This window comes from Podarcis bocagei (genome assembly GCF_964188305.1).
Source record: "Podarcis bocagei genome assembly, chromosome: 1".
NCBI classification, from domain to species: Eukaryota; Metazoa; Chordata; class Lepidosauria; order Squamata; family Lacertidae; genus Podarcis; species Podarcis bocagei.
Window position 1 is genome coordinate 134734265 of NC_138125.1, and position 22541 is coordinate 134756805.

The 22541-nt window shown below is 40.8% G+C and overlaps 1 protein-coding gene across 1 annotated transcript in view; it reads left to right on the plus strand.

The window, feature by feature from the left end:
* CCNYL1 (cyclin Y like 1) overlaps nucleotides 1–22541 on the plus strand; it is a 33376-nt gene that overhangs the window by 1623 nt on the left and 9212 nt on the right. The window contains exons 2-7 of the mRNA XM_081182216.1: nucleotides 12924–12998; nucleotides 13831–13865; nucleotides 16015–16115; nucleotides 17994–18029; nucleotides 20011–20062; nucleotides 20743–20862. Coding sequence (XP_081038342.1) covers nucleotides 12924–12998; nucleotides 13831–13865; nucleotides 16015–16115; nucleotides 17994–18029; nucleotides 20011–20062; nucleotides 20743–20862 — 419 coding nt within the window. The remainder of the gene's footprint in view (nucleotides 1–12923; nucleotides 12999–13830; nucleotides 13866–16014; nucleotides 16116–17993; nucleotides 18030–20010; nucleotides 20063–20742; nucleotides 20863–22541) is intronic.

The window sequence follows — 22541 nt, forward strand, 5'->3', positions numbered from 1 at the left end:
TACCACCCAATTATCTTCCTATGCCCTTTTCAGCCTCCCCCTCCCCTTTTAACATTCTATACTCCCAATGGATTTCCTTCCCCTACCCTCAAAGCTCAAACTCAAAATATGGTTCATTACACCAGTTTTGGGCTATGCTGCCCTTGATAAGTTCCTGGCCTGCCTTCTGGACTGGCAGTGATCAGCACAGAAACTGATGCTGCCTGTGTGTGATTTATGGGTCTGTTTTGCATTCAGAGAAATCTCTGTCTGGAAACAAGATTAAACAGTATGTCAGAAGAGTAATAATGTGATGAACACTCCTTTAGCTTGTAGTGTATCACTGAAGGAGGATGTGAATGTTTCCGCCTGTACTTTGAACCTTAGAGGTGGGGAAGTTTAAAGAGAAATTATTTATGTTTATTACTTTCCAATTAGTCCATTAACCAGAATGGCTACTAACTTCTCATCAGGCTTGTAATCCAGTCATTTCATGTGCTCTTGGACGGATTGAGACAGCAATTCTAGGTCTTCATTTTGCTTTTAATAATCATCAGTATAAACTAGGACCATGGTGCACCATCAAGTTCCCAACATTCTGTTCCACTTAAGTGTCACCAAGGGATGAATCCAGGTTCAAGGTGTGCAGATAGGAGCACTGTTTGTGCCTACTTGAAGACTTGGAGTCTAAATGCAAAGCTGAGAAGGAGTAGCTTAATTCCAAGTGAGAAGTGGGAATGCGGAATAGCTCAGAAGTGGAGTACTTCACTGCTGAATTTAATGGGAAAGTAGTCATTGCTACTTGGGGGGAAATGGGTGTGGATAACCCTTCTGTTTCCCTTAGAAGATAGGCAGTAGTTGCTGAAGAGGAACAATGGAAAAGATTGATAATAAAAGTGCCTGCAGAAGAAGAGATGACCTAGTGGGTTGGTCTTGAAGTCCTTGTTCTTGTTGTGTTTCCTTCTGGTAGCAGGTCCCAATTACAGGAGTGCCACCCCCACTTACGGTACTTATTTTTTTAAATATATGATGTTTGTTTACTTCATTAAAACCATTGTGGGTTTATTATGTAGGGTCCCTGGCCTTCTCCCCTATAATTCCAGAACTGGTAGTAGATAGCTGTGTTTTGAAAGCTTTTCTTGCTGTCTTTCTTAGTATCAGCCATTGTTTTTCGTTGTCTTCATGGAGATTTTTTGCTGCGTCTGATAGGTTGAAACAGTGCCTTTTCCAATACTGGGGCTGTTTAGAAAAGCTAAATGGCAGCAGCTCTCATTGCACACAGGCTGCATAGTGTTGCTGCTTGTCTTTCAAACGTCCAGTTTATGGTCATCTGTTCTTCTTTCTTCCAAAAACTATCTTATAGAGAGAGCTGCAATCCAGCCTCAAAGTTAGTCTTCACACTTCTCTCATGGTCTTCTAGTAAGTGATGCATTGAGAGCAGTTGGATAATTTTTATACAGTATACAACCATATAGTATAACATGGCCCCAGATGAGCATCAGCTGTCCATTAATAATGGGAACAAGCACAAATTTCCAAAGTGATCTGACCATTTTGTGGAGTATATACTTCCACTTCGTGACATATAATATTGGGGGGGTAGACTTTAACATTTGTGTATATCTTACTAATCTGGCAAAGCATCTTTGGACTACATTGAAGTAGTTTGTACTTCAGTATGAAAGAAGGGATTCAGATCTCAACTAGAGGATCTGGGCAACTCTTGGAGAAATCTAACCCTTCTCCCCTACTTCCCTGGCAATTCCTTTGAATGTGACTTGTTTACTTTAACAAGAAACTGCCTTTGATTTAAGAACTGGAACTGTAGTTGTGATGGCATCTTCCTATAATGATGTTTGGAAGCAAAATATGCAGTGTAAGCAAATACATTCCATCTTAAATTTGTATAATGCATACCAATCCCAGAACTTATTTTTTGATGGGGACACTTGATACATTTTTAAAACCAAGACATGCTGCTTGTAATAACTAATATGTAGTTATGAATTGTGATACAAAAGTTATGTTCCGATTGCAAGTGGCAAGACAAGTTTGAGTGACTTAACCATTGAATTTTCTATGTGTTTATTGGAAGGAAGGAAAAGGGTGGTGGAACAATGGACAATGGCAAGCTATATCCAGACCAACAGGAAGTTAAGTTACAGCAGTAAAGTCAGACATCAGCAACCCACTCCCACCCAGCTCTTTTTCCATGCAGGTTTCCTGGGGAAAAAAACCTTAAGTTATGTTTGCTTCCTGAACCAAAGGAATAATACTAAAATTAGTTGTACCTATCAAAGAGTACTTTGACATGGGAAAATATTTAGCAGTCTTACTCAGTTTTAGCAGCTTTCTGATTTGTGAACAATCTTATTGGTTAATCTTCTTGATTGATTGGTTGGAAATCTAGTAAGTGAAGAATGATAAATGTGGCCAAATTCTTCAAATGATGGCTAGCCATCTGTGTGGTTGCCTTGCTGTATGAGTTTTTTGACTGTCATAATGGCACAAACAATAATTTCTTAAAAAGTGCAGCGGGGGCTTCAGTAAATTTTTATTGATAATATTTTAGTTTTAGCTCTGTTTTCCAAGGTGCTTGAGGCAATGAACAACACTTAGGTCAATTTAGTTTCACACTAAATAATAACATTAAAAACCAATAATCAGGAGAATCGTAATATACAGTTAGCAACATAAAATTCCATAAATACCTGGATAGTAAAAATTACAGTCTCAGAAACTTCTAAATGCAGTAATAATAGCAGCAGAAAAAAAGCAGGAGCAATAAAAACAGATAAAATTAAACTACAATATTGTTAGAAAAGGGAAAGCACTCCTTGTTAAAATTTGCAAGTGTACATCTCTGCAAAACAGTATGGGTGAAGAAAGGGGAAGCAAACCTAACACTTCACAGTTACCTTCAAAGTATTCAGAAGGGTTAATGCTTAGTGCTGAGCAGCTTTTTCTTCTGGAGTAGCTGTGACAAGTCTAGGAGTGAAACAGGCTACAGCTTGCTCTTGCAACAGAGCAGACGTGAACAAACACCAGGCCTTTCTCACAAGGCGCCTCTCAGAGGAAAGGATCTGCAATACTATCAGTTCCAGCTCGAAAATATAAAATTACATGTGGGCTTTAGGCCCAGTTTTAGAAGGGTTGTCCTGTGGGATGAAATATGTGGTAGTAGTAAGGAGCAAGAGGAATATAACTGTGTTGATTCCTTTGGACCTCTAGGCAGCTTTCAACATTGGCATCCTTCTGGTTAGACTATTTTGAGTTGGAAGAATTGCATTGCGGTGGCTCCACTCCTGCTTGGATGGTTGAGACCCTGGTGGCATTGACGGGGTTATTGCTCTGTTCCTTGGCAAGTATATTATGGGGTCCCACAGGGTTCTTACATTATCTCCCATACTGTTTAATATCTACATGTAATTGCTTAGAGAATTCATCCACAAATTTAACACTGGTGTCGTCAGTAGACACAGATGATACCCAGCTCTATCTCTCCTTTTCATCTTTCATCAGTGCCTAGGTACAGTAATGCCCAAATCCAGATAAGATGATGGTTCTGTTACGTGGTGGTTCACCTGCCCGGTGGATGACTTTAACTTGTTCTGGATGGTGCTGCATCCACTGTAAGGATCGGATTCACAGTAGATCATAGGTCTGGTGTTATCACTGTCAATGCAAGTAGCCTCAGTGACATGAAGTGCCCTTTATCAGCTTTGGTTGATATATCAGCTGTAGCCCTCTCTGGACAAAGATAACCTTGCTACAGTTACCTATGTTCTTTCTTATAACCTACTGCTTGGAGTAATGTGATATGCCAGTGTTAGAAACTGAGATATGAAAGCTAGGAGCTAAATGGTACCTTAAACCTAGTTTATGGTTGCAACAACGGAATGTCTAGGCATGGTTTTTTAATACCAAGAATACAAAGCTGAAAATGAATGAACTGCAGCTAAAATATTACGTTCATTTTTCACATGGTCTAGTCCTTCCCTGGCCCACCCCCCCTAATATTCTGAAGAGGGTCTCTTCTCCAGTCTTCAGAGAATAACTGGAAGTGGGGAGGCAGAAAAAAGACCTCCTTTCCTTCCAATCTGCAGTTTTAATCTGAAATCTTAGGTGCAGTACTGCGCCCAGAGCTCAGAATCTGTTCGCGCTAATGGACTTCCCTGTCGCAAATTGTGCCTAGCACAATGGGAGTGTCGAACACTGTATTATACACAAGGCTGCCTCTGAAAAAGATCTGGAAGCAACATCAAACATCTGGAAACAACCCAATCCTAAACAAGGCAGCAGGGTATCAGGGACCCAGCAATCTGATCATATTACTGTGGTGTTTTCCCACCTGCACTGGCTGCTATCCTTCTCTGAGTTCCACTGCTTCATGGGGTGTGTCAGATGGCTACTGGAGAGAGAATATTTTTGGTACTGGTGCCCTGGTTATGGTATGCCCTCAGAGGTGTACCACCAGCCCCTGCCAGGGGTGCAGGCCTCGAGGGGCACAAAATCACCTATCAAGACTAGGGAACGTATGAGATATGTGTGCTTGGCAACACTGTGTGGCAATACACTGCAGCACAAAGGCGTGCAATTTTTTCCATCCTCCTCAGTCCGGACACTTCAAGTACTCGGGATGCATAGCATGTAGCAATTGGGTTGTGCAAAATGTTATTTCTAATGTGGCTATTGTAAAGTGATTCCCCCACCCCCTGGTGATGGCAGGTGGGACCCTAGGTACGCCTCTGGCCCTCCCCAGAGAGACTTGCCTACGCAAGTGCTCAAGTCATCCTTTTGATGCCAGGGTTTATATTTTCCTTTATATTTTTATACAAAATTCATTAGATCTTTTATTGTGTTTTAATGCTAGTTTTACGGTTTGCTGCCGGTGGTTTATCACTTCTTTTACTGTGATTATTTGTCTTTGTCTTGTTGCTTGTTTTTAATTAATATTTGGGCAGAGGCTATTATTTAAAGAAGCTGATCTTCCTACAATCCTACACACATTAAAGTAAATCCTACTGAAGCCAGTGAGACTTGCTGATGAAATATGCATAAAATCCAACTGTTAGAGACCTAAGGAAAGACAGACAAAACGGAAATGGCAGGGAATACAATACATTTTCCTTGTTCATGAGAATGATGGGCAACTAAACTTACAATATACAGGCATAGCTCACTTTATTGCGCCTTGTGGATATTGTTACCTTATGAGGACACGGGTGCACCTGCAGGCAGCCTTACCATTCCCAGGGGAAGGAAGCCCCCTACCACCACTGCCCCTCTTCTGCTTATGAGGGTGGAGCCGGCTTGGGCTGGAGCCGGGGTTTTGCCCCCATGCAGCCAAGGTGGCCTGGCTTAATAGACTACTACAGTATAGTGTAAATATAACTTTTATATGTACAGTGGTGCCTCGCAAGACGAAAAGAATCCGTTCTGTGATTCTCTTCGTCTAGCGGTTTTTTCGTCTTGCGAAGCAAGCCCATTGACGGATTAGCGCTATTAGCGGCTTTTAGCAGCTTTTAGCGGCTTATCTGCTGATCAGATCAGCTGATAAGCGGCTTAGCGGCTTAGAAAAGGGGGGGAAGGGGGAAAAACCAGCAGGAACTCGCAAGACATTGTCGTCTTGCGAAGCAAGCCCATAGGAAATTCGTTTTGCGAAGCACCTCCAAAACGGAAAACTCTTTCGTCTAGCGAGTTTTCCGTCTTGCGAGGCATTCGTCTTGCGGGGCACCACTGTACTGGGAAACAAAAAAAAAATGGTATGACTCACTTTATTGTGATACTTGCTTTATTATGGTGTTCTGCTACCGAACCCCCAATATCTCTGATGTACAGTATGCCTGTATAAGCATTTAATCTCGGTTGGGTTGCCATTTCACTTTGCTGTCTTCCTGTAAGTCATGGGGCTAAAGCTGGTCCAAAGCAAAGGGCAGCTAGTTTTGCATATTCTCTAAAAGTTAGATATTATAGAATAGGAAAAGCAACTGGTCTTTTGAGTTATATCCGAGTCATTTAAGATGGCTTTTAAAGTCCACAACCAATACTGAAAAATAGTTCAGACAGTTTTAGCCATCTAAATCAGGGATCAGCAACCTTTTTCAGCCGTGGGCCAGTCCACCGTCCCTCAGACCATGTGGTGGGCCGGACTATATTTTGAAAAGAAAAGAAAAAAAAGAACGAATAACCCACAAATAACCCAGTGATTCATTTTAAATAAAAGCACACATTCTATTCATGTAAAAACACACTGATTCCCGGACCATCCATGGGCCGGATTGAGAAGGCGATTGGGCCGCATCCGGCCTCTGGTCCTTAGGTTGCCTACCCCTGATCTAAATGTTTTTGGAAAGCGCAGCTGGGTTTTTGATTCAGTGGGCCTTTTTTTTCATTCGGTTTTGCTTTCTTCCTTAGGTCTAGGAAATATGTGGCTGAAGTTCTAGAATGTCTTTAGAATTTGGGAGCTATTACTCCAGAGCATGGATAGAAATCATTGGCTTGTCTTAAATTTTGGTTACAAAACAGTGGGAAAAGGCATGCATGTTTGGGTCAAGCATTATAAATGTCATAATAGGCGATGTGTTGTTTAATGACAAATCATGAATACTTATGACTCTATGAACCAAACATTTTGGATGCTTCTTCAGTGAGATCGACAGTAAATGGCTTTTGTTGCGTAACGTCTACCCCAGTTTCCAGAAAGTTAGGGTGCTTAGGACAGGATTATAAAATGGGCTTGAACACATCCAGTGGCTTGATTTAAATCTGTGGTTTTAACTTGCTTAAGTAAAGATTAATTTATTTTTTTTTTTATAAAGATTTTTTATTGCGTTTCTTTTCATAGATTAACAAATTTGTTTACATGGCAACATACAAGAAACATTTTTTATATATATATATAAGGAAAAATAAAAACAAGAAAAAATGTTATGAAACTTTCCTTAACATCTTTCAGCAATTCACTTTTGGACCTCCTCACATCCTCTCAGCATTGCATTCATTGTTCTAGCCAGTTCAGCAATTTGTTATCTTGTTTCCCATCTTATTATACCTTTAAATGTATTATGTTACCAATTTCAAAAAATTGTAATTTAGTTTTGACATACTTAATAAACATAATAATTTGTTTCAAATATTTCTCGTTTTTTCTATCAATACTTACTTTATCATTTCTTGAAATAAATTGCGGAAACATAACATTTCTTAATCGTGCACTATCTTAACATTCAAACAACTTATAATGTTTTTGCAAATAGTCCTTAAATTTTTTCCAGTCCTCCTCCATAGTTTCTTCGCTCAGATCTCGGATTCTGCCAGTCATTTCTGCCAACTCCATGTAATCCATCAACTGCGTCTGCCAGTCCTCCAGTATGGGTAAATCTGGTGTTTTCCAGAACTTAGCGATGAGAATCCTAGCTGCTGTGGTTGCATACATAAACAAGGTTCTGTCCTTCTTTGGCACCTTCCGGTCCACCATGCCCAAGAGAAAGGCCTCTGGTTTCTTAGAGAAGGTATATCTAAATACCTTTTTCAGCTCATTATGTATGATTTCCCAGAAGGCCTTTACTTTCGGGCAGGTCCACCAGAGGTGAAAGAATGTCCCTTCTGCCTCCTTGCATTTCCAACACTTATTATCAGAAAGATGATATATTTTAGCCAACTTGACTGGAGTCATGTACCACCGGTATACCATTTTCATAATGTTCTCTTTCAAGGCACTACATGCCGTGAATTTCATACCGGTGTTCCATAACCTTTCCCAGTCTTCAGACATAATGTTGTGTCCCACATCCTGTGCCCATTTTATCATAGCAGATTTAACTGTCTCATCCTGTGTGTTCCATTTAAGCAGCAAGTCATACATCCTCGAAAGTACCTTAGTCTTTGGTTCTAGCAGCTCCGTCTCCAGTTTCGATTTCTCCAACTGGAAACCCACTTTTCTGTCCATTTTAAATACCTCTTGAATTTGAGCATAATGTAGCCAATCTCGCACCTTACCTTTTAATTTGTCCTGGCTTTGGAGCTTCCAGTTATCTCCAACTCTTTCAATCAGTTCCCAATACTTTGGCCAGTAGGCCTCCATATTGGGCTTTTTTTTAGAAATCTTGGCTTCCACAGGTGATAGCCACCTCGGGGTCTTGCTTTCTAATAAATCCTTGTACTTCATCCAGACGGCAAAAATTGATTTTCTGACAATATGATTTTTAAACAATTTATGAACCTTCGCCTTGTCATACCACAAGTATGCATGCCAACCATACACATTATCAAACCCTTCCAGATCTAGGACATCGGTGTTTTCCAACAGGAACCAATCCTTCAACCAGCAGAAGGCTGCAGCTTCATAGTACAACCTTAGGTCCGGCAGGGCAAACCCCCCTCTTTCTTTTGAGTCGGTTAGTATTTTAAATTTTATTCGGGGCTTTTTGCCCTGCCAGACAAACTTAGAAATATCCTTCTGCCATTTTCCAAAACATTCCATTCTGTCCACGACCTGAAGGGTCTGAAATAAAAATAGCATTTTAGGCAAAACACACATCTTTATAGCTGCGAGTAAAGATTAATTTAAATCAATTTCCCCATTGTCTAAAACATACTTCCTGAACAGCCATACCCACTACTTGGTTGCTATGGCAGTTAAAACACTTCAATTAAATAAAGCCTTTATACTACCTAGAAGCATAATCCGAAACCTTTGGTCATGCAGCATGCATTCTTTGTACACTCCACAATTGTGTCTCTTTTAAAAACAAGGGAAGTGATTGTGACGCTACTGGATTTTTGTCTGGCTGTGTTCACATGGCAGCATCACTCACCTGAAGACAAGAGCCACAATCCGGTACAGAATTAAATACATTAGATTGTGGCCTAGGTCTTCAGAATTTCCCAGAAGAAACTGGACCAGTGTTTTTGCACATTAGATAGAAAGTGGATGTCTTTCTTTTTAGTTGATAGTTACAAATGTCAATCATTTCTTCAACAATAAAAGTGTTCCATTGTATCGTAATTATAAGGTGTCAGATTTTTTCCAGGCAATATTTATTTTCACACTGATACAGAATCACACTGATACAGGAGTGTTTGTGAGTGTGCATCATAATTGGGCTTTAAGAACTGTAGAATTTAACATGCTTTATTACATTACAGATTTTATGTCAAATCAAACTACCTTCAGAAGTGAAACAACATTAAAAATTGCAAATCCCTCTTAAAACAAAAATGCAGTGAAATAAATGGGTTTGGCACCCTATGGCAAGCCTTTTAGAAGCTTTTTATTATAAAATGTCATAAGATTTGGCAGCAGCTTACGAAAGCAGAAGCTGCATTGGAACTAAGAAAAGTAATTCAGGAAAGTTGTTAAAAACCAACCAACTTTAAAATATTAGTATTTGTTATGTAGAACCTTTATAATCCGAGCTGGTTCACATGGTATTCTAAGCTATGAAGTACAGGCAATACCTGATTCAGCCATGACAGCCAGATAGGTGGCTGTGCAACAAACTTTAGCTGTAGCTCATGGTTAGTGAGGACCCGCTTACCTGAAAGAAACCCCATTAAATTCAGTAGGACTTCTGAGTCAATATCATTACGTTGTTAGTGTCCTTGCATGTCTGCATGGAGCGAAATGGAAATTAACTTCTACATATGTGCAGTCCACCTTCTGAGCTTACATGTACTACGAACTGATCTTCCTTTAAGTTTCATAATAATAATTCTGTGTGTTTTCATATGCAAATCTGTGTTTCTCTGTACAGTACTTTTAAAAAATCAAGTTCCTGTAAATCGTGAATTGCATGAGGTATGCAGGCTGTATCAGTAGAGGTTTGGGATTTAGCTTCTACTTCATTGTAAATCAAAATTACTCTGATGTAATTGTATACTAACCAAATGAGTAAATGGAAAGCTTGACTTAAACCAATAACTGTTTCCTCTCTTTTGGTGTCTTAAATTAATTTCCTAACCCTCACCCCCATTCTGATGGGAGGTTTGATGTAGAACTTTCAATATTTTAATGACTGTTTCTACACATGACCTCTTTTTAATTCAGGTGTAAGGCAGCAGTGCCATTTCATCTGTTCCCTGAAGGACTATGTAGATTAGCAAACTGTCTGAAAGTATTTCACCGTTACTGGTACTTATAAGTGCTTTTGCCCTTACTTTGCATGGACAATGGAGTCATCCATCAGTGTCCTGCTGAATGGCCAGGGAGGAAATCTAAGTCAATCCAAAGCAGATGATTATATGAAGTAATAGCTTGCTTTTGTGCTGCATGAGATTGTTAGTCAGGATGGAGAAAGCAATACTTTAGTTCCCTATTGAGACATTCAGGAACCTGATGTTCAAGGACCTACCATTTGTGGTCAGTTCAGAGACAGAAGAATTAAAGAGATGGAGCTTTTCCTGAAACATACCACTTCAGGTGGTGCAGTTGCATATTTCAGTGCCCCCTTTCTCTACCATTCACTGAGGCCCAACTTAAACAGGATGCAGGACATAGGTTTAGCACTTGCATGTCTCCAATCACGCCAGTCATTTTCAGATCGTTGGCTTGTTAACGTGTTACATTAGCAGGTCAATGATTAGCGGCCAAACAAACATGCTGCGTGTGTGGAAACATGACAGGGTGTGTGGGGAATGTTCCAACTCTACAATGCTAGGACAGAAATGTAACAATGCCATTCATGCATTTGGTATCCAACTTCAGCTCAGAACTCTATGATTTATGATTATAGCCATGTTAGTATGTCAAAGAGAGAACCTGCAGTGCCTTAGAGAGGAAATTGTCTCATTGCAGCATAAACTTTCACTGTCAGCCGTCCAAAGGCATACCAGTATGTCTACAATTTAAATCCCTTGGAGCAGCTGTTCCTCCTTGGCAGAGACTTGGGCCATGCTGCTGAAGATTCCCCTCTGGTAAACTGCAATGTATTCTGTTAATCTGCAGCACATGTGGTTCCTTTGTATTTAAGTCCGTCTGTAAAATTACTGCTGAAGTATAAGTGAATCCTGTGTCTATATAGCATAGGTCATTTTGTGGCCAACTATCTTTGCAAGCGTGCCAGAAATCAAGACCCAAGTGCGAGAGTCGCTCTGGCACACAGTATAACACATAAAACAGCTGCTACACATTTGTGGTATGTTTTTGCCTCTAGTGAACTGGGCTGGGGGAAAGGCAGCTAGGTAGAATAGGAAAGGTACTTATATATTATATATATTTATATGTTTATATATAATTATATATAATTATAATTATAATTTATATATATTATATATTTTAAAAAGCTACAATAGTGTATTCATTATTTTTTAAAGTTAAGTAATCCTGACCTGAGATGACTTCATAGCATCGAAAATGCCTTGTGGTTGGGTTCTCCCCAACTCAATATCCTTTATGTGAATTTCTTAACAGTTTCAGTATTTACAAGCTTTCTGGTGACTCATGTCTCTTAGAAGTAAATCCAACTTCAATGATCTAAGTGTGAAATAATGTGTGTTTCCCATTCATACTTGGAAAGTGTTCTTAACCAACTTCTTGAAATTCTTGGGGACTGCCTGTAGAATTTTAAAGGTTTGGCATAATTAAAGCTACTTTCTTTGTTTACTCAGAGAGGAAAACTAAACTACTGATGAACAGCTGGATGCTTTTAGGAAGCCATCTAGCATTAGTCTAGCTTGTCCACACTATGTACTTGAAACAGCCAATCTAGCATGGCAATATTAGAAATTCAAATACATAATCTAATTGCCAAATGGCACTTTAAACCTAGGTTGCACTCGCCACAACAGAATGTCTAGGTGCTCTTTTTTTCAGCAATGGGATTTATTATTAACACATTCAGTCTCCAAGGAAGATATATCAGAAGTGACATTTTGCTTTAACCAGCCACCAACTTGGTATCCAGAGATCTCCACGTGGTGGCTATTGGACCTGCACCAGTCACAAAATGCACCTGGCTAATTTCTAACACTGGGCAATATTATATATGGGCAGTGTTATATATGTAATGAGGGCTGCTCATGCCGAAGAGCTGAGGCAGTATTGATGGTCTAGCACATGGTGTCACTATGGTATCACATGATTGACAGGTGAATTGCCCCATCCACATGTCAAAATCCCTTGCACTTGTGCAAGGGATTTCACAATGCTCTTTGCAGTAGTCTCTTCCCATCTCTTTTAAAGATTGCTACAGCAGTCTTCAAAGGCGCAGGGGAGACTGCTGCAAAGAATGTGCAGCACATGCTTTCCAGCAGTCTCTTGCCCCCCACTTTAAAGATTGCTCTGGTGCTCTTTAAAGTAGGGGGAGCGCTTTCAAAGAGTGCTGCAAAGCAAGTGCCTGCTTCTTCATCGTTGTGTGACAGAACGCTTTCTGTCAGAGCCTGTATCTAAAGCAGACATTGGTTCTAGCAATGAAAATTACATGGTGGGTTTTTTTTAATACCCCCTCCCCAAAATATGTTGATCTTCTTCAAAGGTTGAAACAGCCGGCATGGAGCAGACTTTACAAGAACATCCTGTCCGTTAGTTGATGTCACCAGTGACATCAGCTGATGGGCAGGTGGTTTAGAGAAATGGCAGGCACAGATTGGCCCATTGGCCAGAGTTTCCCACCCCTGATCTATTCAGAGCAGGCTGATGACTCGGACTTTAAATCCAACTGAATGGGGTAAATACCAGTTCAGTATGCTCAACATTAGTGTGGTAGCACCCTGTTGATTATTATGAACTACTGTATGAATCTTTTTTATTATTATTATTCTAAGATATGGTTTAGTGTTTGAATGTATGAAAATGTACTATATAGATGCTAATTATGTAACTGTTGGGAAGTATGGGATAGGTAGGATGTCTAGGAGTAAGTTCACTTTTCTTGGAATATAGATGTGTTTCCCAAAATAAATCCAAACCTAGGAATAGCCTCCCTTCTGTTTCTTTGTTTCAGATTTAGCATTGGAGTCAAATCCATCTGACCATCCTAGAGCAAGCACAATTTTCTTGAGCAAATCCCAAACAGATGGTAAGCTATCTTTTGCTCTCTTAAAATGAAGGAGAGGAGGATATGATAGAGTGGATGGATTTTGATTGAGAAATGCCGCTGTCTCCTTCCACTTCCGTCAAAATACTAACTCTACATCAACATTTTTAGCTGCTCTTCATAGCCATTTTCCAAGGCATTTAAAAATAAGCTTTTAATTCATCCATTCTTTTGAAACACTTGCCGCTCATTAGAATGAATAGGAATGATTGCATTTCTTATTTAGGAATGGTTTAGGATGGTTGTCCTATGACCAGTGCTTGGGGGAAAAATCTACTTAGGTTTATCCTGGCAGAGTGTGTGCCTTGTAGCTTGAAGCTCGGTAGCTTTAGATAACACAGCTCGTACCAGCATTTATTTTTGTAATCACATGTTCTTCGTGGTATAAAATTTCAGTGCAGTTGGATTAGCTCAAACTTAGCAAGTAAATGCTTAAAGCAGTGCTCTCTAGTGATGAAATACCAAGAGTCTTGAATGCATTTTCCCTCATAGGATGAACTGCTGCAATAACTCCCTAGTCTTTGCAGAGCAGAAGGTTCTGTTGCTTTGAGTGGCACTAACTCTGTGTCAACCTTTCTTGTATTGGGAGTAAATGTTAGGTTTCCCCAAAAAAGCAGCATAAAGTTTCGTTGACACACCCTGGAAGTGATAAACTGTCCTCAACTGAAAACTAAATTATTGTCAGATAAACCTTGGGTGGTATTTGTTGGGTTTGAATGTATACTCCTAGCAATTAAACAGATTTCATTCTAAAATACAGAATGCCTTTAGAAGTTGAAGCATTCATTAATAAAAGTGTTCACTCCCTTTTCAGTGAGAGAGAAGAGGAAAAGCAACCACATCAACCATGTAAGTACATCTAGTAAATGAAGAAAGGTGTAAGCAAAAGCCCAGCTAGTTACATGCAGGAAATGGCAGCAGTGAGCTTCAGAGTTTCACTCCTTGCTATTCCAACAGCTTACTTCAAACGTTTAAACCATTCACTGCATATTTAAGTTCCTGCATTGCAGGGGGTTGGACTAGATGACCCTTGGGGGCATTTCCAACTCTGCAATTCTATGATTCTCAAGTTTCCTTTTTCCATAGCGCAGTAGAACACAATCCTAGCTGGTGTTGTTGACTGCACAATATATCAGTCTAAGCACTCACGTGATATAATTGTTTCAAGTGCAAAAGCATATTTAATAAGTGAGCATGAAATTTGCCTCCCACATGGCTAATGCTGTGATGAAGAAGGAGCATTAATGTGTGCTTCAGTGGGAGCTGCAGAAGAGGGTCACCTGTGACTAATGGGATTAGTGGTGATTAATCCGTTCAGCATGTCACTTCCATATTTTTTTGCCTGCCAACACTTGATAGAACAAGTGCTCTGTGCTCTGTGCTTCTGTTTCAGAAACACTTTGCAGCCAAAGTAGAATGGGAGTAAACTCTGAAGCAGAAGGTAGTTCATGTTTAATTTCCGTTGAACAGCCTGTTAACTGCCAGTTGCTGGAATTCCTGCGGATTACAGGACTGGGTGGGCCTCAGTCTGAACATTGCATCTTCAGGAACAGTGGATTTTTTCTGAATTACTTAAAACAGATTAGTTATATTTTAAATGTTAAGATCCTGAGGATGTGCTTTGTTTGTTTAAACAACCCACAGGGATTCTAGTACAGTAACAACAAAATATTCTGCAAAACAGAGTTCACCCCTGCCTTAAGATACCTGCTACCAACTTTCACACACTTTCCTAGAATTGTTTGGTGGGATGAGTAGCTTTTTGATGTTCGTAGCTTATAACTGTTGAAGTATAATATTGATGGCACATGGTTGTGTAATGTAATGTGCTCATGCTCACTCTCCTAGGGTTGCCATATTCCCAAAAGTGAAAATCCAGACAGAGTTGTTGAGCTTTAGTTGCTGTTTTTTCCCTGATTCCGCAAAAAAATTTCCCTAAAATGCCTGGATGTATCCAGGAAAATCTGGTTGTATGGCAGCCCTAGGCTCTTTTCCCAAAAACTAAACACAATTACCGTATTTTTCGCTCTATAACACACACCTGACCATAACAAGCACATAGTTTTTAGAGGAGGAAAACAAGAAAAAAATATTCTAAACGAAACAGTGGGTGTATGATTTTTGTGGTTCATGCTGTGGCCACAGACATGTGATCTGATGGTGAGTTTGGGGTAGCCCAATGCAAAAATCCTGAGGATTCATGTGGATCCATGCTTTGTAACCACGTTTTAAGTGGGGAGGGAAGGAAAAGCACTCAAGGGACAAGGAACACGCGTGGGTTGGGTGGAGAAGGATGCTGTTCATAATGCAGAAGAGGGGTACAAGAGGGGAATGCTCCTCTCCTCTCCCGCTTTGCTGTCTCAAAGCAAGCCACGGAGGAGGAAAGGAAGGGGAACCATGGATCCTCTGCTCACGACTGCAGCAGATCCCCCGCCATCCGTAGGCATTCGCCCATAACACGCACAGACATTTCCCCTTACTTTCTAGGACGAAAAAAGTGAGTGTTATGGTGCAAAAAATACGGTAATCATTGGCTTTAAATTGGGGAACATCTGTAGCCTAAGTAACCCAGAATACCTTCCTTGAGCTTCAGCAGAGTCGTTTAGCTTCTCTAGGACACACTGCTGGCTCATGTTCTTCTCCTCAACTTTAAACATGTCATTTCTTGTGTATTCTCCTCTGCTATTTACAATAGTAGCCACAAGGGAGTCCAGACCTGGAGAAGGACTTGCGATGGGCGGCTGGTGTGTGTGTGTGTGTGTGTGTGTGTGTGTGTGTGAGAGAGAGAGAGAGAGAGAGAGAGAGAGAGAGAGAGAGAGAGAGATTTTCTATGCCATTCAAGTATTTTTCTCTAATGTATCTTTGCTTTCTTTAATAGAATTTTAATGCTTAATTCTTAAATATGTAGGTTTGGATATGGGTGCTTACTGTAAACCCATAAATAGTTGTATTGGAAACCATTTTTAAGAACACTGCTGCTTTCCCCTCCTCCTTACAGGTTTCTCCAGGGCAGCTTACAAAAAAGTATAGTTCGTGTTCAACAATATTTATTGATGACAGCACAGTAAGCCAGCCTAATCTTAGGAGCACAATAAAATGGTAAGTACCACGGAGTCTTTAGGGAGAAGGTATACTGATGAACCATGTTCACCTCCTCTGGAGAGATCAGAGGAGTCAGTATTCTGTCGAACGAGATCTAGTGAAAGTGATTGATTCTGGTTTTTATAAGTTGAGCAGGAAAGTTTTCTTTGCCCCCAAAGTACACAAAGTAAAATGCAGCAGTTTTATGAAACCTTTGCTCTGGTAACATTCTGTATAAAACACAGAGTAAATTGTAGCCTCTTCGGTTGGCCTGCCATCTAGTGGCATGAAATTATTCCTTAACCACAGTACTTGATTCCAGAATGCTTTGAGTCAGGGAAAAGTTACCTAATAGTTAAACTTTTTTTGTATCTTCATCTTTCTTGTTTCTCTTATGTAGACTCCAGAGCTCTCATACTCCAGTTTCTATTTTTGCCCTCTCAGAGATTGGGTATAAAATTAGCTTGTAACTTTAAAATGTTTAGCTGATAAAATATTGGAGTGCTTGAGACAATACAGTAATTAGGAACACAAAGCCCAGATTTGCCATAGATTGGCTCATGTAAGTCACACAGTGTGTTTAGGCCATAGAGAGCTGCAGGAGGAAGTTGGATTCGCAGCTGAAGCTGAGAAGTAATGGAGATTTTAAGTACAACATCATGCATCATTTCAGATTGGGTCCCTTGACTCAGGGTTGCCAGAATAGCAGCAATGAGGGAAGAGTGTTGGAAGTACCCTTCATTTTCCCCCTTGAAAATTTATTTCCCCTTACAATTAATTTCCTATACTGTTGTTTGGCTCATTGACTTATTTTTATCCCTGTCGTATAATGAAATTATACTATAGCTTAAAAGTAGAATGGGGGGCACGCTATAAATGGAAAAGAGGTTTATTAAAGAGGACTGTATACTGTTGAAACTCACCAGCATTGTAGGGTGAGCTGCTTAAAATACAGGGCAAGCTGCTTAAGGGATGATTCCATGCAAATGGATTTAGCCCATTTATAGGTGTGGCCTCTTAGAAGTGGAGCCACCACCACCCCGACACAGTTTCCTCCACCTCTGTAATAGACGCTGTGCACCATGAGCATAAATATTCTCAGGGCTTTCAGACTGGAGCGAGTGAAGAGTTGATCTTGCACAGTGGATGTAGGAGGTCAGAGCTTCCCCCTCTGATTCCTCAGCTGGGCTGTATGGTGTGGTAAGCCTAAGGAGCCATGGGCGATGGTGTTCTGTAGCTGTCAGAGCATCAGCCTCTTTTGTCTAATGAACCTTTCCCCACCTCCCACCAGCTGAATGCAGCGAGGACAACATCTCAATCTCTGCACTGGCAGCATCAAGATGTGCCCACAGGTCTGCCTAGAGAGAACAGCGTCCAGTTGCTTGGAAAAGGAGGAGGCACAGTCTCTAACTAACCCACCTATCTTGTCTTACAGCAAAAAAAGATAAATGGCCAGAAGATTTTAGCCTACAACATCAGTGTGGTGATACCCTGTATCCCTCCTAATATTCAGTGTTATTCAATAGTCCCCCCTCTGGTGATATTGGTGTACCGCTTGGGGTCTCTTGGCCAAGTCATCTAGACAAGCTAATTTTGTTGGTCATTTTCTTACTAAATAGATTACAGGTTTAATCCAGATGCTCCATTATACGATCCAGTTCCTGGCATTATAAAGATTTTTTTAGTCTTAGTTCAGGCAAGCTTGTATTAGAGCATGTTGAATTTCAACACGTATATCTTTAAATGAGTTCAGTTGAAAAAGGGAAAGAAGAAAGGCAAAAGTTTCTAATGTGGTTTTTGTCATAAAATCTGTTTTTGTCTCGTAACAACAATCTTGTATCAAAATTAAACTTGCAGAACCACTAACAGTGAAATGACTTTTCTCTCTCCTCACAGTGTTACATTAGCAATATACTATCACATAAAGAACAGGTGAGCACCATTTAAAACTCTTGTTTTGCAAGTCATTGCATTGATGATGACTACAGCTAGCCATTGGTTACTGAGGTAGCTGTAGCTTGTGTGTTTTATTAATTGGGGCTCTCATGTTGGAGAGGCAATGCTGTTAAGAATCAAAAATTTGTTGCATGAATATGAAATAGCAAGACTTTAAAACGGGCAGGAATTAGCTACATTTTTCATACCTAAGAAATTGCTGGTGGCTGTAAAGAACCCTGGGGAACTGAGAGAGAGAAACAGATGCACGCACAAACTTACCAAATTAAGGTCTTGGAAACAAAAATCAAAGTGCAACAGATGCGAGTTTTGCATTCAGTAACTTAATTTTTATGCCACCTTCTGTTCATAATGACTTCATAGATAGGGCTGGGTTGCAAATGCGTGCTCCTTGTCTCCCCACTTTCTATGGCTGATGATGAGCTACTTCATTGCAGGAGATTAATGTTAAATATAGCTCTCTGGTGATGAAGGGAGTCTCTTTGAAGACAGGAGCCACAGTAACAGTCATAACACAAGCTTTGTATGGGCTTCTTTGAGGTTTTGCATCCCTTGCAATATATGCATATTGTAATTTATGGCTACGGGCTCAAAATGTGTTTGCAGGAGGGATGTGTCTTTGCTCCATGTGGTTTCTTTAGCACCCCAGGTTGTAACCAGAGTTGTCGAATGGAAGTCTGCTAATGCAAGGTGTCCATTGCCCAATTTTCACTTAGTCCTCCTTTGCACTCCAACCCTTGGTACCACATCCCACCCCAATTCAGGAGAGTCCTCCGATTTTTCTGGGGGCACAGGAGGCTATAGCGAGGAAGAGATAGGAAAGCTGTGTTCTACTCACACTACTCAAGATCCAGCCACTGAATCCGCGCACACACACACACACACCCTTCGGACCATATGCTTACTATTACTCATTTGTCCAGACATCTTGTCTCACCTTAATGCAAATGCTTGCTAAAAACTTCAAATTTGGCTCATGCTGAGTATCTTGGCATTGAAAACAAGTCTACAAAAGTTATTGATTTAGGGGTGTGTGTTTGTTTGTTGGGTGTAGATGTTTTGCTTGTTTTGTTTGATGACATTGCCAGTTTTGTTCCGTGAAAGGGGTATATTGTGGTTCCCAGGACAGTTTCTTAGATCTCCAACAACTGCAAAGCATACTGTAATGCTGCTGTTAAAAGTTTATTCCAGTCATACCGTGGTTGCCGAATGCCTTGGAACTCATACGTATTGGCTCCCGGACAAACGAAAGCCGTGTCTTGGTTTTCGAACAGTTCCGGAAGTCGAATGGACTCCCAGAACGCATTCTGTTCGAGAACCAAGGTACGACTGTATATAGTTTTATAGCATTTTTGAGTTAGCATTTAGTGCACAACATAGAGGGGAGAGAGCGGGCAAAGGAGATAAAGAACAGGGTACAGTGGTGCCCCGCAAGACGAAATTAATTCGTTCCACAATTTTTGTCGTCTAGCGAATTTTTCGTCTTGCGAATCACGAAATCCCATAGGAATGCATTGAAAATCAATTAATGCGTTCCTATGGTCAAAAAAAGTCGAAACAAAGCCAAATTTGGTACAACAACAGTTTATTAACTGCTCTTTAAAGTCACACATACTGTAAAGAGCAGTTCAAAAATTGAAGGGAAAATAAATTAACTTTATAAACAAAACATGTCTTTGTTTTTAGACAAAGGAAACAAAGCCGCGAGACGTTTTCGTCTTGCAAAGCAAGCCCATAGGGAAATTTCGTCTTGCGAGGCAAATCGAAAACGGAAAAACCTTTCGTCTAGCGAGTTTTTTGTCTTGCGAGGCATTCGTCTTGCGAGGTACCACTGTATTGCCATATTACCAATTACATGGGTAGTCCTCCTCATCTTATGATGTATTAAAATGCTTCTTAAAGGAATGCAAATGAAAGCTTTACTAACAGCAGTAACATACATTCTCCTGTGTTGCAGGGATTCTGATAGATCACTGGATATTTTTGATGAGAAATCACATCCACTCACGGTAAATTTGATTACCTTAGTTTGACTTGATTGCATCCCATATGAACAGGAATAAACCCTGCTACCTAGGAAACTGGTATCTATTTCAGCTTGCTTATAAGGAAAGCCAGATTTTCAGGAAAATAAGAGAGATTTCTTGTCTCTTAGCTTCTGTGCAAAGAAACATTTCAGCCTATACAAAACTAGATTGCTATTTGGCTTCTTATACTTTAAAAAGTGATGCTGCAGAGTGTAATCCCTGGCCAATTGGTCCTGTTCTACATTCTGGCTGTGGTGCAAGACATCTGATACAGTTTTTGTTTTGTTGGAAGAGCAGTGTTGGACTTCTATAGCTTTGAGCTGGAATCCAAAGAGGGGTATTTATGAAAAATATTTACCCATGCTCATGAATCAGTTTCTCCCGTCTGGTGGTAGCTTCTTGAGTCCCCATAGAATATAGTTCTAGATTGTGTCCCCTATTTTTGAGAGCAGCTAGGGGGCTCCAGTAGGGAGAGGCCTTTAAGGAACTCCTGTGAGCACTCAGCCATTTGGATTACAGCCTTTGTATATAACCCACTCACCTATTCATGCAGGCTATTTTCACAGTACTAACAGCATGATCCTGTGCATGTTTGCTCAGAAATAAGTCCCACTGCGTTCAGCTTCACTTTTAAATTACTTCTGAACTGTGTCCTGTTTCAGCGTGAAGAGGTTCCAGATGACTACTTTAAACATGACCCTGATCACAAGCACATCTATCGCTTTGTACGTACCCTGTTTAGTGCAGCGCAGCTGACGGCCGAATGTGCAATAGTGACACTGGTAAGCCTTGGTGGTAAGCCCAGTTACCACCATCTTGCATTTAATTTTTTTTTAATCAGGTTTTGTGAGTTAGATTCATAAGAGTCATAGGACTGTAGAGTAGGAAGGGACCCAAAGGGCATTCGAACTCAACTTCCTGCAATGCAGGAATCAGAGGTGGAATTAAGTATGTCTCACGTAATGACTCTTTGCCATTTTTACCTTGCAGCAGTCAGAACTTGATACAAGAAATGCACTAGGCTGATTGCAGCAGTGTCAATAAGCTTGCACCTAAGCTGCCTATTTAACTGTTAGACAAATCCATTGCAGAGGTGGGGGGGGGGCTGTTGCCTTCCAGGTGTTGTTGGACTTTGACTGTCCATTTGGCATGCCAATGGGAATTGGAGTCCAATCACATGTGAGGCTACTTGATTCCCCCATCCCTTCAGTTCTCTTGTGCTGCAGAAATAGAGGGTAAACGCATTGGGCTACATCTTCTGAATTTGGAATACTTGTGCAGGTAAGTAGCTGTCCTGTAGCCAGTAAGTCTGTCATGACTCAGAACTGAGGCCCTGTTTCAGTGTAAGATTTGCCTCCTCTGCTGTGTTTTTGGAATGGTTCCTGTGAAGGCCTGCAGGTGAAAAATTCCACACGACCTTCAGGAATCTTTCAGTAAACTAGAACTGCCAGAAATGGAATATTCTGCTTCCAGTGCTTTTCTGTATTGAAACAATTCCTGACAGCACTCTAGGAATTCTTCTGAAAGCATTCTGTCGTGTAAGAAAGCAACCGTTAAAAAATTTAGTCACTTAAACATTAAAAAGTACTTCTACCACTAGTTGGCACTGTTTCACCATGGAAAGGAGCAAAAGTTTTCAGTCAGTTGGGAGTTACCTTTCCCGCCTTCTGTACATGATCTTGAAGCTGAAAATATGGCAGTGCTGTGAGGTTGCTTGATTCTAATGTGTTTTAGCTAATGGAGTTCATTTTAAATTAGTGAATAAGACGTATATGTAGATGTGTAACATGAATGTACAGTGAGGGTAAACTTTCAAACACTCGTGAATAGGGAGCATATCGGTAATGAAGTTAGCAGTGATGTGAGTACCATATTTTTCGCCCTATAGGACGCACCGTCCCATAAGGCGCACCTAGTTTTTTTGGGGGGGGGAAATAAAGGGGGGGAAATTATTTTCCCCCCAGGCGCGGGGCTGGGGCGGGGGAAGCCTCCCCCGACCCCAACCCACAAACAGGCAGCTCTCTGCAAGCCGTGGGAGCCCAGCGCTGGCTCCCGCTGCTTGCTGAGAGGTCCACAAAGCCTGGACACGCTGAGCTCAGCGCGCGCAGGCTTCAGCATGCAGGCAACTCTCCACAAGCAGCGGGAGCCCAGCGCTGGACTCCCGCTGCTTGCGGAGAAGTGCGCGAAGCCTGGAGAGGGGTCGGTGCGCACTGACCCCTCTCGCTCTCCAGGCTTCAGCGAAAGCCTGCATTCGCCCCATAGGACGCACACACATTTCCCCTTCATTTTTGGAGGGGAAAAAGTGCGTCCTGTAGGGCGAAAAATATGGTAGTTTTGATTAGTCTTGGTTAAGAAAAATGCGAATTCTTAAAATGTGCAATACTTTTTTTATTCATCTTCACTTTACAATACCACCCTTCATAGTGAGTGCAATATGTTTGGTCTGCTTGAAAGCAAAAAC